At 41.2% G+C, this 18729-nt stretch overlaps 1 protein-coding gene across 1 annotated transcript; it reads left to right on the top strand.

Moving 5' to 3' along the window:
* Positions 1-4352: 4352 nt before the first annotated feature.
* Positions 4353-13024, top strand: LOC101096989 (transmembrane and coiled-coil domain-containing protein 5B-like). Its single transcript, XM_006932661.5, has 12 exons — positions 4353-4483; positions 5390-5434; positions 6172-6321; positions 6632-6749; positions 7077-7127; positions 7657-7725; positions 9074-9130; positions 9618-9677; positions 10464-10528; positions 11158-11233; positions 11519-11562; positions 12633-13024. Exons 2-12 carry the CDS (start codon positions 5400-5402, stop codon positions 12829-12831), a joined length of 924 nt encoding a protein of 307 aa, XP_006932723.3. The 5' UTR covers positions 4353-4483; positions 5390-5399; the 3' UTR covers positions 12832-13024.
* The last annotated feature ends 5705 nt before the right edge of the window (positions 13025-18729 follow it).

Below are 18729 nucleotides of genomic sequence, written 5' to 3'. Positions count from 1 at the left end.
GGGTAGGTGAGGAATGTGCTAAGCAAGCAGGTTTACAGAAGCGAGAAATGCCGGTTAGTTTATGTACAATCACTCATTCCATTACATATCAGACTACATTTAGGAAGGGTTACAACCCATTCTACTACACAGCGGGTTACATTCAGGAAAGGCCTCACAATGCTCGTAGCAAACAGCAAGCAAAACAGACTTCTCAGCAATTGTATTTCTTATCAAAGATCCATAATAAGCAGAAAAGAGAACCTAGCTTTAAACTAAGGCAGGGCTGTCATTTGGATTGTTCCTTTCAGCTGTGTAGTGAGATTACTGGCGAGTAGGATGGGTGCATGTTCTGTTCTGCCATTTACAGTTTTCCAAAAGTGGTTTTGCCAAAGTGGATGTTTTCTCTAAATTGTTTTCCATGGTTATTGTGCCAATTTGCATCCCGCCGACAGTGTATATGATTATTGCTTACATATGAATTATTTTGTTTTTAAAAAGGTTTGTTGCTGAACATAAATTACTAGACCACACCTAAAACTAATTGAATTGTTCATTTTTTCAGTGAATCCACTGAATACAAAAAGCAGTACACCAGCAAAACTTTCAACACACCCTATCATAGGTTGCATTACAGAGTATAAAGCAGGTTTTAGAGTTTTCAAGAATCCTCATGATATCCTTACTATCTGGGATAGTAAGGAATTCTTGGTAGGTATACCTATCCCAGATAGTAAGGATATCATGAGAAAAGTTTTTTTTTTTTATCATGGTGGATTGAAAGGGATATTTTTCTTTTTTGATGATGATGCCACTCATTATATTTCCACCCAAGTATTACAACCTTTGATGACCAATTGTACAATTCTGTTACTTTCTAAACAACTCTCTCTTATGATGTAGGAAATTTTTATTTTATCTATTAGTTTTGATTGACAACTTAGTCTTAATGTTATACAAAATGCAAAATAAATGGCTCTCAACTAAATCTCAAAAGACTAGGGGCGCCCAGGTGATTTGGTCAGTTGAGCCCGACTTCAGCTCAGGTCATGATCTCATGGCTCCTGAGTTCCAGCCTCTTGTTGGGCTCAGTGCTGTCAGAGCAGAACCCCCTTCAGATCCTCTATCCCCCTCTCTCTGCCCCTCCCCCGCTTGCGTGCATGCACTTGTGCGTGCGCTCTCTCTCTCCCAAAAATAAATTAAAAAAATTTTTTTAAGTCTCAAAAGATTAATTTTTTTACATATTTGTATGGAAAGCAAAGAATGTAAGGTCTTTAAAACACATATTAAATCTAAATTTTTGGTCTTCTTCCAGATATACAACCCACTGATTGAAAACTAATTCTTCTTAATCAGAAAACAGTTAATTCCTGACACTGCAACAATTTGTCTTGCCATGATGTGATATTTGTAGAAAACGAAAATAACATAATAATACAAACCCTTCTGACTTGTGGGATTTCTAATGAAAAGGTTAAGACTGAATTCTGCAGGCATGTAAATTAGCGTAGGTCTCCTCTATAGCCTCAGGTACTGGAAGAAAAAAGGAGCTGTTCTCAATAAAACTAAGCTGTTGAGAATACAAAGTCGGAACTCAAAACAGTAAATAGAAGCCATCAAATCTTTGTTTACTTAAGCCTGAAGTTTAGAGCTCCCTGGTGAGCCATTACCAGTGTAACTGCTAGGTGTAAGGGAGAGCCATAGGAAATCCAAACAGCTGATTGTTTTTAGACTTATTTTAAAAACAAGAGGTGTTAAAAAGTCTTTGTCATCCTGACACATGATATTATTCTTTCTATTTGCTAGGAAAACGTGAATGGAACTATATCAAGGAAGAAAGTACTTAGGTATATATTCACAGTGAGTGTTTCATGTACACGGATTATACACTGCATGGAGATTAACCAAGGAAAAAGAAACATGGTGCCTACTCTTAAAAGTTTATATCTAGGGGTGTGGGAGAAAAAAACAAGTTTATATTTATGGAGTCCCACACTTTCAAAGTATCTTATATGCCACAGAATGATCCAAATACACTTTCTTAATTCGAAACTTGAAGGCCAAGGGGTTGAGTAACTTGTCCAAGAAGACCTCACATCTGGGAAGTGGTGGAGCAGGTATTCAAAGTCAATTCGGTCTGATTCCATAGCCAATGTTCTTATCCATGCCACCCAAACACACTAGCCCTCTCAGATCTTTATCTATTTGCTAGTATTTATATTCCTAACTAAGTCCGTATTTATGTTTACTTACATCTGTATCATCTGGAACTATAGATTTAACACAAAATAGTGGAAAATAACTTAATATCAGCACTACTTGAAAAATGAATAGGAGAATAGGACTAAGGGAATAGGACTAAGGCCACGATGACTAGTATAGTCACGAAAATTTGGGGCTTCAAATGTGTTTTCGCTTCTTAGTGTCAAAGCAAAAAGGCAAACACAGTCACTTCCAAAGTGCATGTGGTCTACTTAGAGCAATAAGCTAAGAAGCGTTCATGTTGGAAGAGATCATGGAGAGGGGGAATTTGTGCAGTGTCTTTACGGAAAAGGGAGTGGCAGTTTGGTGTAGAGAATATGTTCTTCATCAGTGGTTCTCCAGCCAAGGCAACTACTGCCCTGGGACCTTTGGCAGGAGCTTTCGAATTACATCCCTGATGATTGTAGATCAGCCTCATGGAGGGGCATGGCCCTCTGTTGAGAATTCTGCTATGGTGCACTGTGCTGTTAATAACAGTGTGCTAATCAGGATGTACAGTTAAGAATCTCTCAGGTGTAAGAAAAGGGAGGATAACACCTGTTCTAGATAAAGGGAGTGCAATGAGTCCTTCATTCATTCATTTATTCTAAAATCATTTGGCATCATTCCATGTGCAAAGGTAATATGAGACAGAAAAACGGAGCATGCACAGTGTTGGAGAACAGATGAGAATTAAGTGCTCCTGAGTGCCACACTGGTTTAAGAGCTTCACGTATATATTATTTCATTTAATCTCCACCACAACTTTGTGAAGTAGGAGTAATGCCCATCTCACAGGTCAAAAGACTTGGGCTCAGGGAGATCAAGTAACTTGCCTAAGGTAACACAACTGTGAAGTGCCAGGACAGAATGAAACTCAGGTGCTTTCTGTCCCTAACTCAGCCTACCTTCCACTCTCCATTTTCTAAGCCACCCTCTTCTTGAACAACTCCAAGGGGCACCGTTCCCTTTGAATTATGTGTAAATGGTTCTCCTGGAGCTCAGCTGGGGAGGGAAATCAGAATGGGTCCGATTAAAATACACTCTCTCAAGGGGTTTACAGCCTAATTGTGGGATAAACACCAGTAATGCACATTCCTAGAAACAATATAAAATACCAAAAGAGGAGAACAGAGGTTGGAGGGATTAATTCTGATGGACTGGGGGCTGGGTATCTGGGAAAGTGTAGAAGCAGCATTTGAAGCGAGCTGAGAAGGAAGGATAAGATTATGACAGATATTGCATGGGAGATATTTCTTGGAGACACGGTGGTATGTTCTGTTCTATAAGGCCTTTCCAGGGACTGGAGATTAGTACGATGCAGCTGGAAAAGGTTACATTTACATCATGGAGGAGTGAACTGAATGTAAGGGACAGAAATGGACAGATCTGAAATGCAAGTACACACCTTCACTGACCTCCAATTCTGTACACTGCCTCTTCTGTCTCAAAGAATCCAGAATTGCTTAGTAGAGTGACACTGGTGTGGGAAATCCCATCCAGGGCTCCAGTAACTTACAGAAAATGAGGAGGGAATTCTGAAGGAGTAGGCAGTGGACTTAAGTCTCCAGACCCAACACTCCTCTTTCCTTTGTCCTGCTCTACCTCCCTATACTCCATCTTTGAAACATCAGACCTTTTGTTCCCAATGTCTTGGCAGTGCCAGTTGAGGGAAAATAAAGGAGTTTGTTTTGCGGCTCCAAGAATCCAATTCAGTGGGAGTGAGAGCTTTCCTGGCCCATAGGTAAGACATCTCTGATTCCTCCTGGCCTGCTGTCAAGCATTTCTACCCTGTAGCCCTTGGATGCATTAAAGAGAAAGGCATAATTTGGATTTGGGCGCAGCAGCCCTCACATGTATCACAAGGAGTTGATGAAGGAAAAGAAATGAGAGTGATCTCAACTTCCACTAGGCCCAGGGGTTTGGGGAAAGGAAAAAATGTGTTCCGTAGAGCTGATTCCCATTTCACAGGGATTTACCCCGTGTCCAGAAATGTGTTCCTAGATCTTATTGCTGTGTAGGAAGAGATTGAAACTGCCCTGAAGTTCTGAACTCTGCTCCCATGCTGCCTACAGGGGTGATGTTGAGCTATGGCCACCCCCTATCCCTACCCACTATGACATGCTGCCCCACCCTACTGGAGAGGATGGGTCTGGTGATATGGGGAGAACCCAATCAGCAAGGACATACCTTTTCTGAAAGTTCTGACAATCAGTTGGAGACCTCAGTGGGAACTGAAGAAACCTTGTTTGGGAAGAGAACGGTGAGTTTAGAGGGCATCATCAAAGGCTGGCATGCCTTGTGTGTCAAGACAGTAGTTAAAAAAAAAAAATGAAAATGCAGGATGGCTGTGAAAGGGGAAGGAGGTAGGAGAAGGCATTAAAAAGAGAATTAAAGCCAAAAAGCTTTAGAGAGAAGAGAAGAGAAGAGAAGAGAAGAGAAGGGAAGGGAAGGGAAGGGAAGGGAAGGGAAGGGAAGGGAAGGGAAGATGGAGCATGAAAGGAGAGGGGAATTTGGAACTCTACTTTTCTTAGATTGGTTTCGGTCCTGAACTTTCGTTTTTGGGGCAATCATTAGGAGACACCATCCCTGAGAATCCAATATTTGTTTCTTCCTGCTGGTAGTAGTATTCTGTTGTCCATGCTGCTGTTTTTGCTGCTATTTTGAGATCAACTCAGCCTGTAACATCTAGAGCTTGTTAGAACTAGGATGGCAATAGACATAAATTTCAGGCAGCCAGCTTTATGGCACCCTCTGGCTCTTCTCTATCTTTCCTCCAAGTTTTCCTGGAGTTCTGGGTTAGAAATAAACTCTCAGTGCCTTTGCCATTAGACCTATGCTTGAGTACTTTTAGTGCTTTACCTGTGACTGGAAAAATGTAGTCCAAGAAAGGGAAAGGTAGCCAAAATGTGAAAAATTGTGAAAACAGAAAAATTTCTGTGCTCTTGGCGGATTTGTTTAGGCAATTTTAAGTTAAAACACAATCTGAATTACTGGAATTTAGTAATCCAGGAAAGCAGGGGGGTCTAGAAGGCATGGGTCTCTTCTTGGCTCTGTCTTGCCTGGTCAAACTTTTGCCTGCTCCCTCCCGGGCCCATGTGGGGCAATGTTACAATGTTGAACATTAGGGGCTATGTTTCTGTAATAAATGTTTGTATTAACATTTTAGGAAACCCACAATGGAAGAAGTTGGACAGGACCCACTGGATGATGTGTAAGTAATGAGGATAATAATAATAATTTAAAACCTTCAGTAGGGGATCTGCAATGGGAAGGGTCTCTGCAGCAATCCAGTAAGGAAGAAAACCTCCCATTGTGCAGGACATTATGTCCTCAAACCTGGATGGGAGGGAGGGAGATGGGGCGGGGGCTTCCTGAGGAGAAAAGGCTTTGGTTTCAGATCTTTGGACTTCCTCATCCTATGATGGGGTTTTTAGAAATGGTTAATGACTCAAAAAGCAAACCAGTCTTATTTGGAGAAAGGATCCACTCCCATCCCTGCCCCCCACCCAGTCCGTGTGCCTACTTGACTGGGGTAGAAAATAAACTCCCTGTAACAAAAGGGAACTGAAGAAATTCCTCTCCCTCACAGATATTTAAATGCTTTATATAGGTATATCTTAGATTCTGCACACTCTAAATAAGATTTTTTTAAATAAGTTGGAGCATAGTTACCTGTATGAGAAAAAAAAAATATTCTGCCTTATAAAAGCTTTGTGTTTAAATGGGTTCCATTCATAATATTTAAAATTAAACTGTGATTTGACTCCAGGAACTTATTTTATGCAAAACACTGTAGAAATCAATTTATCATGGAAAATTACAACACAGGGCTGCTTAGACATAGTAACACCAGAAGATGGGAGGATAAATGAGATTACCAGGGAAATCTTCCTAGGGCCCCTCTGTTTTCCTGTCCTGAGTTCAGTAATTAAGACAATTTTCCTATAGGCAGGAGATGATGGAAATACTGAAATTAAAAGTCACAAAACAAAACCTTGACTACCTGAACTTAGACCTTGAAAAGGACCTGCAGAGACTGGATGAGGCAAATCAGGTTCTTCTCAGAAAAATTCAAGAGAAAGAAGAAGCTATTCAAAGGTCAGGCTCTGCAGTTGGTGAGGCAAGGGCTTCTCCTCAACTGAATAGCCCTTGGAATAAAGAAGGTGGGAGGAAGGTTTCCTTTTTTCTCGGTAAATCTTGGCGTGTTAAATTCTGAAGCATGAACTGTGACGCCCCCAGAAGCCTTTATGTATAGATGTTTGCATTATGTTTCCACATCAGGCTGACGTTGAATTGCCAGTGCATTTGGCAATCTCTCTGGTTCCCTGAGACCTTGGCAGTGGCCTCCTAGGCTAGGGTGCTGGCAGCTTCCTTATGACTGATCCACACTTGGGTGACTGTTTTTCAGTCTGGAAAGAGAGATTGCCCTGTCACTAGGACAAGCCAACGAGAGGCAGGAGTTGAACCATATTGTATCTGAGAAGGAGGAAGCCCTGAGGAACCTGAAATCAGAGACAGCAAAGCTGGTAAGGAGGTGTCTAGAAAAGGATCATGTGATGCATTTCGCTTGCAGTCTGCCACTGCTCTCTCTCTCTTTCCCAGAGGATCATCATCTATGGTTGTTTCTGTGTCTGGAGAAATCACAGCTGTTTAAGAGAGTGCTCTCGCTCTGAGAATGAAGTGCTTGGCATGGGGGCCCCAGGCCCAGGCTTTGTTCCCAGATCCTCTGAGTGGGGCCAGAGTGCAATTTTCCCCCTCCATGCACTTATCCTTAAGCCCTATTTTAGAGAAGGGGGAAGGAGAAAGTACCAGAGTAGAGCTGGTTTATCCCCATTACCTCTTCCTTTCCACAGGAAAAAAGCAACAAGGTTCTAGGCAGGAAGGTGGTGGAGCTTCAGAAGAAGGTAAGGTGGGCCACCCTTGAAAGAGGCTCATTTCTTAGGAATCCGGACAGAATCATCTGAACTCCTGAACTCCTCAGTCAGAAAGACCAGAAGGTGCAACCAGCTAAATGTGTGTGTTCCCTCCCCTCTGCCACATACTGGATCTCTTAGTGAGTCTCTTTGATTCACAGCCCCATTTGTTCCCTGGGATTACAGATCTGGTGAGAGAGCTAAGGGACTGTGGAAGGAGAAAAGATTTTTCCCTCCTCCCCCATATCCAAAGGATTCTGCCCCCCTTTCTCCTCCCTCTCTTCCTCCTTGCCTCCTTGTGCAGCCATGTTCATGGCTTATGGGAACAGATAGGTATATCCAAGTAGCCTGGAGTCAGACAGCTCCCATGGCAAGAAGGAGACACTCTTCTATCAAGCTTCTATCTGAGATCTAAGTTAATTAACCGCCATTCCCTAGCCCTGAGACCCCAAAGTCTGCCACTATCCCAGATTTTTAGGTCTGTGTCACTCAGTCCACAATTTTGGGAATGGTATTTCAGATTTCAAGGAGAGTTAAGAACACTGGCCTTGATAAAGAAGCCCTAAAGCAGATGTTGGTAGAACTGAAGGTGAGTAGAGAAACAAACCTAGAGATTTTCTGGGAGATGTGTGTCAATTCTAGGTTTGGGGAGGAACTGCTTTCAAGAACTCTCCCAGGCCAAGTATGTCTGTGTGCTTATCAGAGGTGCCAATGTCTTCTGTCCCCTCTACTTTACTTCATGGCTTATGGGACATTCACAACATAATTAAGTCAAGTAATGGCAGAGTTCACTGCAATGTCATCCAAGCAGAGGAAGTTGCTCCAGAGAGCTCGTCACCCGTCAGTTAACAGAGCACATGTTCTGAATGCACATCAGGACTCCCAAGAAGTTTAGGATCTAAATGACACACAGATATAGATGTTCAAGTAGGATAAGAATGCTGACTTCCATAATTATATAGAGATTGTCAATAATCCTAACTCATTTTCCAACCCATGGCTCATAGGCCAAAAAGGTTTTATTTTTCAAATTTACTTTATGTTTCTCTTCTATTAGAGGATAAACCCAATGAAGGCAAGAGTTTTTGTCTGTGTCATTCACTCCTGTTTCTCCAGTTCCTCCAACAGTGCCTGTCACATATTAGATGCACAATATTTGCTGAGTGAATGCATGAAGTGGATGCCCAATAGAGGACAGAAACCCTATTGGGAAGCTTTCCGCAGATTTATGTGGCAAATATGGCAATTTAGCTGAGACCACCATACTAGAGCCCTACTGCCCAGTTTTTCTCTTTTGCTCTGTGATTCAGACAGCATGTGAGTACTCCCTATGGAGAAAGAGAAGGAGAAAGAGGCCAGGGAGCTTTGGTCAGTGGGGCTAGAGGAAGGAGGATGGTAAGGCTCAGAGACAGGGTGGTCAGATGACCGATGCTTAAATGTCAGCTCTGCCACTGGGTGACTTTTAAAGTTAAGCACTTGGAGCTCCTGGGTGGCTCAGTCGGTTAAGCACTCGACTCTCAATTGGTTCATGAGTTAGAGCCCCACATCAGGTTCTGTGCTTATAGCACAGAGCCTGCTTGGGATTCTGTCTCCCTCTCTCTCTGCCCCTCCCCTATTTGCGCTCTCTCTCTCTCTCTCTCTCTCTCTCTCTCTCTCTCTCTCACACACACACACACACACACACACACACACACACACTAAATAAAAAACTTAAAAAAATTAAAATGATTAAAGCACTTAATTTCTCCTTGATTTTGTCTCCTCATGTGTCAAATAGGGCTGATGATGGTGTCCATCCTAGTTTGCTATAATATGTCCTCAATCCCTCAATATATGATAGTCATTTTTATCATATTTTCTGCTGGTTTGGATAGAGGGTGACCATTACCCACTTGCTTTCCATAAAAGAATGCTATTAACTTCCCGCTGTGTTCCAGGTGAGGCTACAAAAGTCAACAGAATCCTGTGCAAAGCAAGAGAAGGAATTGCTCAAGGTAGAGGCAATGTCTCCTCACTGAGTTTTTGTCCAGGATATAAATGGGAGAGAAACCCAAAGATCTTAGAAATAGGACAGCTTGAGGCAGAGGATGGGGAGGAATAAGAACATCCAGCAGACAAATTTCTGATTCACATGCAGGTGAAGGGAAAGAGAGCTTATATTAGAAGTACTGCTTTTGCCCTTTCTTAAACATCCTTTTACCTCTAATACTCAGAATACTATTGTCGAATTCCAAAGCTAAGTGTCCTGAGACTTCTCCTGTTTTACCTGATAGGCATTCAAGAACCTGGGCAAACCATTTTTTTCCCTCAAAATTACACCATTCCTGCTCATGAGTGATGAGATCACTGCTCTGTGATGTGCTTGCTTTCCCTTAAAGGAACAGGTTGCTAGGTAACAAATGTCCAGTGTACCAGTTAGGGTCCCAGGGAGCAGCCTAGGCTTGGTTCTGATGAGACTTGTTAATTTTCTTTTCTTTCTAGATAGAGGGCGACTACCAATCTTTGCATCAGCTCTGTGAGGACCAGGCCCTCTACATAAAGGTACACTACCTGCAAGGGCAAGTCAGAGTAGAAGCAGAATTTCTCCAAAGCCGTGGACTCCTTAATTTCTCATTAGGATAAAATCTGCCACAGGGAAGAATGCCTTTTATACAATAGAAACCCTAACAAAACAGGTGTATGTTAAGGATTTACTTTGTGTCAGGCACTGGCACATACGGTATTTTTCTCCGGTAACTTGTCCAGTAAAACTATGGGGATGACATTATTATGATCAAGAGGACACGGGTTTAGAGGAGTTAGGTAATGTGCTATGGAAACACAACTAGTAACCATCAGAGATGGGATTTGAATACAAGCAGAATCCAAAGAGAATGTGTGTGTGTGTGTGTGTGTGTGTGTGTGTGTGTGTATATATATATATATATATTTCTAGATATCTATCTAGCCACAGTATGTATGTGTTTGTGTGTGTGTGTGTGTGTGTGTGTGTGTGTGTGTGTGTATATATATATATATATATCCATCTAGCTACAGTATGTATGTCCATGTGTGTATGTGTGTGTGTGCATATATACATATATATACATATATATGTATATGGTGTGTGTATATACATATATGTATATATATGTATACATATATCCATATCCATCTAATCACAGTATCTCCGAACTTTTATTAGAACATTTCCCTACTTGTGTGTGTACACTTAAGCATGCATCATTTGGAATATTAGGAGTTAGTCTTAGGAGAATCATCAGTGACATTGCACTGAAATATAGGGGAATTCTTCATTATAACAATTTTTTTTATTTCCATGGGAAGAAATATCAGGAAATTCTGAGACAGATGGAAAAGGAAAAAGAGGTGCTTCTTCTTGAAAAAGAAGTGTAAGTTTAGAAAATGATGTCCCTGATAAGTCCCCAGGATGTCTTTGAAGGGCAAAATGTTTCTCAAGCCAGTTTTTGGGGTGTGTGTGTGTGTGTGTGTGTGGTTTTTTGTTGTTGTTTTTATTCTTTGCTTAGTGCTTTCTTTAGGTCATAAAACTATTTTTCTATGTTTTGCCCTAGAATTTTTTTTACTATTTTACCTTTTACACTTAGATTTGCATTCATCTGGAATTTGTTTTTTATCTATAGTGTGGGGTAGAGATCAAGATCACGTTTTTCTGTGTGGATAGCCAAATGACCCAGCACCATTTATTTCAGAGAACATCATTTTCAGTGGTGCCTTGTTTTATAAGTCAGGTAACCATACGTGTGTGAGACTTTGCAGTTTCAACCCAACATCAGAGTTATGACAGGGTTATTTTTCATTGATTGTCTTTTTTCTTGAAAATGGACCACATTTCCCTGGTTCTTTGTATGTTGAACAGTTATGAGTTTTGAATGTTGAACACTGTGAATGTTATCAAGAATCTAGGAAATAAATCATAGATGTCGTATGACTTAGAAAAGCACCTTTCACCAGTCTCTCAGATTATATAATATCATTCCTGGATCTGATCTTTTTCGCCCAGATTCAAAGCCCAGAACAACTCCTCCCAAATACTGAAACCTGGGTCAATTCTGGTAGAGACCATCCAAAGCAACATGGTATGTCTTCCGTGTCCCAAACTGGAGTTTTATTTTATCCCTTCTTCCCCTGGCTTCTCTCTCCCTGCTCCCCACATCCCTTCCCCTTTTTAATAAACCTAGAGTTAGGACATAATGAAGCTTGGTACCTTGTGCTGTGCTTATGGCAGCTAGGAAGTGGCAGTCAGGATTCAGATCCAGGTAGCCTGACCCCTGACTCCTGGGTGGCTCTTAGTCACCCCCACTACACTGCCTCTCTGTGACTACATGGAAAGGCACAGCTGTGGCTTTTATTGCTTCCCATAGGAGAAGACCATCATTAAGAAACAGAAGAGAATCTTTTGGTACAGGTAAGTGGTAGAATCTTGATTTTTAGCTAGTCTAGGCTCCATTCACTCTGTAGAAGCAAGTGACTTGGTCAGGACAGAAGGAACAAGGATAAATACACCCACCAACCAGAAAACATCAGGCAGTTCCAAATTTCTTCCAGCCCTTCCTTCCTTCCTCAATACCAGGTTATGCAGAACTTGGTGGGTTGAAAAAGAAGCTATTTCTTCAAGATGAACACTGCAGGTTGCATTTTACTTTGAATTCCTGTTCTTATGGTCCTTGGTATGACCCCTTTCTATTTTCCAGGTCCTGAACCTAATAATCTCTCCTATACTCTTTGCTGGAACAACAGTTCAGGGTGCATTAATTTTCTCAGTTCTCTTGCTGTAGACTGTAAAATTTTAGAAAACAAAAGTCACCTGAACCCTCTGTGCCATTTCTTTTTTAATTTTTGAAACAAGGAGACTAACTCTGAAATGTTCCATGTGACACTTTAAGGAAGAGCTTCAATTTATGACATTTCAATGTAGTTGAAGACTGAAGGCTTTAGATTTCAGTGCAAAATTTTCTTGGGAGCACACAAGAAAACACACACACATGCACACTTGTATTGTTTAACTTGGTCTCTTTTGACACTTGAAAGAAAAACCTGTCCTAATGATTTTGCCTGGATGTTAATGTCAGAGATGTCCAATCCCATTTCAAGTTCTAGAACGGGCTTACTATAGTAGACCTGAAGAAGGCCACCGGTCATGTGTGACAATCCTGAACATTTTCTGACAACCCCAAAAGGCCTGCCTCATATGTAGTACCTGGAAAATCTCCTTTTGCATCTCCAGCTTTTCTATACGGACATCTATTCTGTTGGAGGGCTTACTTACCAGGAGAGCCATATGAAATTCCTAACTGCTACATCAATATTTTTCTGCCATCACCTATCCCCTACCCTCATCCTCTGTGTCTCCATTCCCCATCAGTTTTTCCCAAAGAAAGCAATTCACCAGTTATTTATGAGTGTAAGCTTCACCTCCTATAGTTGGATCGTGGGCTGTCTCTTTCCCCCACACTAACCAAGAATGTCTCTTTGCAGACATTTCAGGTGTGGTGTCTTCATGGTCATGATCTTCATTAGGCTGCTGGGCTATGTGCTTTTCCACCTGCAGTACACGAACCCAGACCTTCTTGTGGATGTCCTACCCACGGTAATCAGCAGGGACACCCTGAAGAGGCTGAGGGAGGTCTTACTTCCCTTCCTCACTCTAAAGGTGGAAGAAGTTCTACCACATTAGTCAGAAGTGATGTGGGGGGCTCCACACACACCCAGTGGAGAGGGGGACATGGCTGCAGTCCCGTGTCAAGCAAGGATGGGACAAGAAGGAAGTGGGAACCTTGACTTGGACATCTGACCTCTTCATTTCATTCTCTTCCCTTACTTTCCCTTTGGAGTGGCTCTCTTTCAAATAAAGAATATGTTTGACAAGAGTTCACTGTGTTGGGTCTGTGAATTTGGTCTGTGAGTCTGGGGGCCTCCTTAAGACATTCAGTTTCCACCGGCGTTTTGAGAAAAGTTGCACTCAGAGTTAAGAAACTCCCCTCCACCAGTACTTCCATTCTCTTCTCCATATTAAAGAAAACAGAGAAAAAAATCATGCCTTCATTTGTGACATTCTACACTCCCTCTGAGGTGGGCACAAAGGCCCTTCAACAAGAAATCAGGAGGTGGATATAAGGCTTGCTTTCATTCCATAGTTTAACAACACATTGTCCTTCCTAAAGCTCTTTTATTTTTATACTATGCTATATAGGAGTGGGATGTCCTGGAAAACTGACCTCTTTTTTTTTTTTTCATGTACACACACAGTTACTCATTCTTAATTGAGAAGAAAATTACCCTAAAGTTCAAGTGACCCATGAAAGTAGTGTATAAAATCAGCCAAACACGATTTTGTACCTACCTGTCATTCAAATCCTCATTCAAATGCCGTCTCACCCATAATGTCTCCTCCGATCCCTCCGGACCTGAGACATCTTCACCTACCTTCTTCCTCACTTTCCTCTCGTGCCTTTGGCATCTCCTTTCTTGTATGCAGTCCTCAGGCTCTTGCTTTTTGGTGACCGCTTGTCCTTTCAAGACCATTCTTGATACAGGCTTTAACTGAACTTCATTTGCAGGGCAATGTTGGGATGAAAGAGATACACTGTATGTTTGCTTTGACTATAGACCTGACCCTGTCCCACCTTTTCTTTTTGAGGTCTGGGGAGGAGAGGGTGAATGGTCTCAGACTGGCTCCTAAAAAATAAAAAACTGATCAACAGCACCCTCTTGTGGCCATATAAAAGCTCTTTGCATTTCAGCGGGAGTCTCCAAAAAGGGCAGGAGCATGATCAGAGAGTTGAAGCAGAAAAATGGATCAGTTGTCACTTTGGGACAATTCTCTTTATGAGGTCTAGTAGGTCCAATTAGCATTCCTTAATTAAACAAATACTTATTGAGCTTCTTCCTTGGACAAGGTAGTGCTCTAGGCACTGGGGTTATAGCAATGAATAAAATACAAAAATCTCTGCCCCCATTCTAATGAGTAGAGGTAAATAATAAACAATTAAAATATAGAATATATTTTAATATATATAAATATATATAATATATATTATAATTTTATATAAAATTATATAATATATAAATTATATAAAATATAAATTTATATGATTTTATATAAAATTTTATATATTTAAAAAAATATATAATATATATATATAATAAATATATATAAAATTTAGAACATATAGAATATAAAATATAGAAATATGAGATATTGGGTGCTATAGAAAGTTAGGTGGGGGAGGAGGAAGGGAGTTATGGGGAGCAGCAGCTGCAATGCTCACTTGAGAAAGTCCCATTAATGGCCAAGATCTAAACAAAATGAAGAAGCCGTGTGGATGTCCAGAGTGGGGAGGGGTGGTGGTGTCGCATGGCTGACAGGGAGACAGCCAAGTACACAGCCTTGTGGTTGGAGTGTGCATTTGAAGTGCCTCTGCTGATTCCATGCTCATATCTTTGTAATGGTCCCTCCATTAAACTCTTCATTGGAATCCTCCCAGTTGAATTCTGGTTCCTGCCAGTACCTTGGCTGATACCATTTATTGGCCAGAAGGATTCCTTAGGCTGGAGGGTTTCAGTATTTGGATGATTCTATGACTATAGGTGTACATGAAGAAAATGGCTGCAATTGGCCAAGAAATGCACAGCCAGAGTATTACTTCCTGAGCAGTCTCCAGTCACGCAATCCCTCCTAAGTTCATGGAACTCCTAGGCTCTCCTCAAGCACCAAGTCCTTCCCACAGATACATCCTAGACAGACCTAGGAGCATCCTAATATTCAAGACTGGCTAGGAAATCTGAACTTGGGAAAATAAGGACATAGTAGGCCCGTACTTACAGTCAGCGATCCAGGGGGGATTTGGAACCTTGAAGTTGTGTTAGAAATCTATGTTGCAGAAGCACCAGTGGTCTTTTTTGCCACCCAGAGAGCCTCCCTCCAACCAGGACACTGGCTCCAGAAGGGCCTAGATGGCATTCCCAAGTCTGGGAAGGAGAAAAGGGGTTACTGCTGCCTTAAGTGAGCAGTGGTGGCCTGGACGTCTGACTTCCAGCAACTGGGAGTTTACCACCTCCCAGATAGCCATCAAGTTCTGAAAGATTTTAACAAAATAATACAAAGCACCTAGTATAACAAGGGGTGCACGGTGGGAATTTAACTAATGTGAGTTTCCTTTTCCTTATATGAGAAAAGTTTGTCTTTACCTAGTAGTTTATCTTAGTTCTTATAAAGCTACACAGTAAAAATAACGGTTTCTGTCATATTTTAGTCACCAAAATTGGACAGCCTTCTGTTTTCTAAAAGAACATTCCCAGGTCCTTTAAGCAGTCACATGACATGGCTTCTAGAATTGTATTATCTTAGATACCCTCCCCTGGACACCTACCTACCGAGCTGAACAGAATACTACAGATGAGGTCTGACTGACAAAGTACAGTGGCCCTATTTATTCTGAACAGTTACTGCTTCCTGAGAGTTCACTAACCATTTTGGCAGCTGTAACAAACAAAGATATGTACTTGGAGTCAACCAAGATCCTTAACCTTTTTGAACATGAATTATTCTTACTCTACATCGCCTTTGTTTTGTATTTGTACAGATTAAAAGATAATACTAAATGCAGGATTTAGCATGTGCTCAATTACTTTTTTTTTTTTTTTGGTTTGGTTGCTTCATTCAAAACCCTGATTCTATGAAGGAATTGATTAGCCCTTTTAGGTGCCAGAGACACCTGGTAGAGTAGAAACCGCTGAAGCAGAGAGGCTTGGGTGTGAAATCTCCTTTGGCCTTGTAATAATTGTTGACCCCAGGCAGCTAGTTAACCCTTCCTTTAAGGTAGCTAATCATTCTCTCCCCCAGGAGCCTGTTACTACAGCTTCAAATTCTTTCAGTATTCTGAAATGGAATTTCTTTGGGTCTAGAGGCTTGAATTCAATTAAATGGATTAGGTACCCTCCTTATATCTTCTCACCTATCTTAAAACTTAATTACCTGTTAACTGTTTCAGGCTATCCTTTTTATCAAGGGAAAGATCAATTTCCTTGATAGAGAGGGCTGATGTGAAACAGTACTCTTATCAATTAATATTATACCCCATGCCCTAAGGAGGGGCCTATCTCTTTCATTTCTCCTGTTCCAAACACAGCATTGGAAATGTCTTTTGTAAAAAATGCACTTTGTAATATCTTTTTGCAAACCCCAGTGTTGTCTTGAAAAAAAGCACTGAATATGGAGTCAAGCCTTGGACCCCGGTCCTGGTCTTTCTGTTACTTATCTAATTTTATACAAGCCACATACGTTTTCTGGGCCGAAAGTTGATTTCTGCATGCTTTCTAAGATCATTTGTGCTGACATATTTTGATTCTATGGACTACTCCACCCACATCCTTGCATAAGTGAGAAATAGCCCTCGAATAGCTTTCTCCAAGCTGGTCAGGCTTCAGCCCTTACAGCCATCTTAGCCCTTTCCTGGCCTTTCCTCTTTCCCAGGGGATCCACCTGGAAACTGGAAGTGCTTTCATCACTTTTTCTTGTCAGGAGTCTCAGTGGGTGATACTCCTGTAATTCTTACCATCTTCAGATGGTTTCTTAAGATGTTGCTTAAGAATGTGTAAAGAAGTTTTGTTTAAAGGCTTCAATCAACAAACATTTACTGAGTTCCTAGTATGTGCCAGGCACTGCACAATAAATGTACTGGAAGGCAGAGGTGAAGGAGGAATAGTTCAAGAAATAAGCAATGAACCATGCTCTCAACGACTCTTGATTTTGTGGCAGATTCTAGCACTCAACATCAAGGTTAGACGTAACTCTGAAGCTTCTCTGAAGTATAAATGCTGACTTAATTGGAGCTCAGAACTATCAATAGCACAACATATATTGATCATCTACTATATTGCAGACATTGCTAGATATGGTCTTCATTTCATAGTTTGGTGAATGACCTGAGATTATCCAGTTAGCAAATCGCAGAGCCAGGGCTCAGGGGCCACCTCTTGACTCCCCCAGGACAGTTGCCTTTCATGTCTCAGATGTAATAAAGACGCTCAAAGTCATCTCCCAATCCAATATTAGTCTTCCTAATTAGTTGAACTATTGAATCAGTTAATTGTAATCAGCTACATATTTTCCTAAAGTTACTCTAGAGATCAAGTATCATTCCATTCACTATGTGAAATTTTACTTTGGAGCTTAATTATATTTCTAGTTTCATGATTCCAATTAAAATTAAAAATGCTTTGGATAATGCCTTAAGGCATTATGGGTCCTTTATACCTTCGTATGAATACAAGGTGGGAGAACTGGATTTTATTGGGGGGGCTGCTGAAATATTAAGGCCACAGTCACCTGCAGGTGGGTGAGGGTGTTGAATTGAGGGAGGAGTAGGGAAACTTAAGTAATTATTAGAGCAGCTTTGCCTGAAGGGGTCTTGAGAATCCTATGTAAAAGCTTCAATTCTCACATGTAGCCATGTCACTCTCATGTTACAGCTGTTACCATTATAAAATTAGACCTAGAGGGACTCCAACCCATCCCAGGGGTGCCACTGTCCCCTGCAGGTTGCTCTTCTGTAAAGCTCAGTTGAAATGTTCATAGTGGGTCTTTTCCCTGCATTCCACATGTTGAAAATATTGCTAGAATTTTCCTGCTGCAAATGTAGGTGGCTAAGAGATTCCTTACCTTCCAGGCCAGTTTAACCTAGAATTACATTGGCACTCAACTTTAAACAAAACCACATGGCAGTTTAAACTTTCTACAGGTCACACTCAGTGTTGCAGTCTGGAAATAAGAGGTAAATCTGAGAGTAGGTGCTGAAACGTCCACCCACCTCTCCAGGCATGGTGTGAGTATCTCTGATCTAGGAAACTGATGAGTCTACATGAGCCTGGAGCCTAATGCACCAGTGACTTCCTGTGAAATGGGAAACCTATCTCTTCTCCTTGCCTTACTGGGAAGATTACTGTTGACCAACCTTACAAGAAAAAAAATTCAATTCACCAAATTTTAATGTCCCTCCTGCCTGCGCTACTGTGCTAGGAAAAATAGGCACAACACAACACAATTGTGCATTTCATTATATAATTCCTACTTTGAAAGAGTTTATAACCTATTAGCAAGGGAAAAAGAAAGTGCTCAGTAACTCTAATGTAAAGCATGAAGGTACTACCAATAAGAGGATACAGAGTGCCAAGGAGGCTCAAAAAAGATTACATCAAGGACAGGAAGGAGCTAATGGGGGAGGTGTCACTTGATATAAACACTAACAGGGAGATGGCATTTCAATCCGTGAAGATGCAGGAGGAAGAGCTTCCTAACTGAAGGGAGGGGAGGAATGATAATCCCATAACTCCCCCAGGCTTTTACATAATCTAAACTGCCCAGGGAGAGGACAGAGTTACACAAATCCTTTGAATATTGAAAGAAAATTCTCCCAGGAGAGAAAATCTTAAGAGCAGCTTCCTTGATTACTGATTGTTGAAGAGACATTGTTAATTATTCACTTACAGTTGGTACACAAGAAAGTTCAAGATGGATTCAATAAATTTGTACCTCCAATGGATTAGATTTCTGGAGATTAGAAGAAGAGTGTAC

The sequence above is a fragment of the Felis catus genome, chromosome B3 (assembly GCF_018350175.1).
Source record: "Felis catus isolate Fca126 chromosome B3, F.catus_Fca126_mat1.0, whole genome shotgun sequence".
NCBI lineage: Eukaryota > Metazoa > Chordata > Mammalia > Carnivora > Felidae > Felis > Felis catus.
Note: the sequence above shows the minus strand (reverse complement) of the source record. Positions and strands in the feature narration are given on the sequence as shown.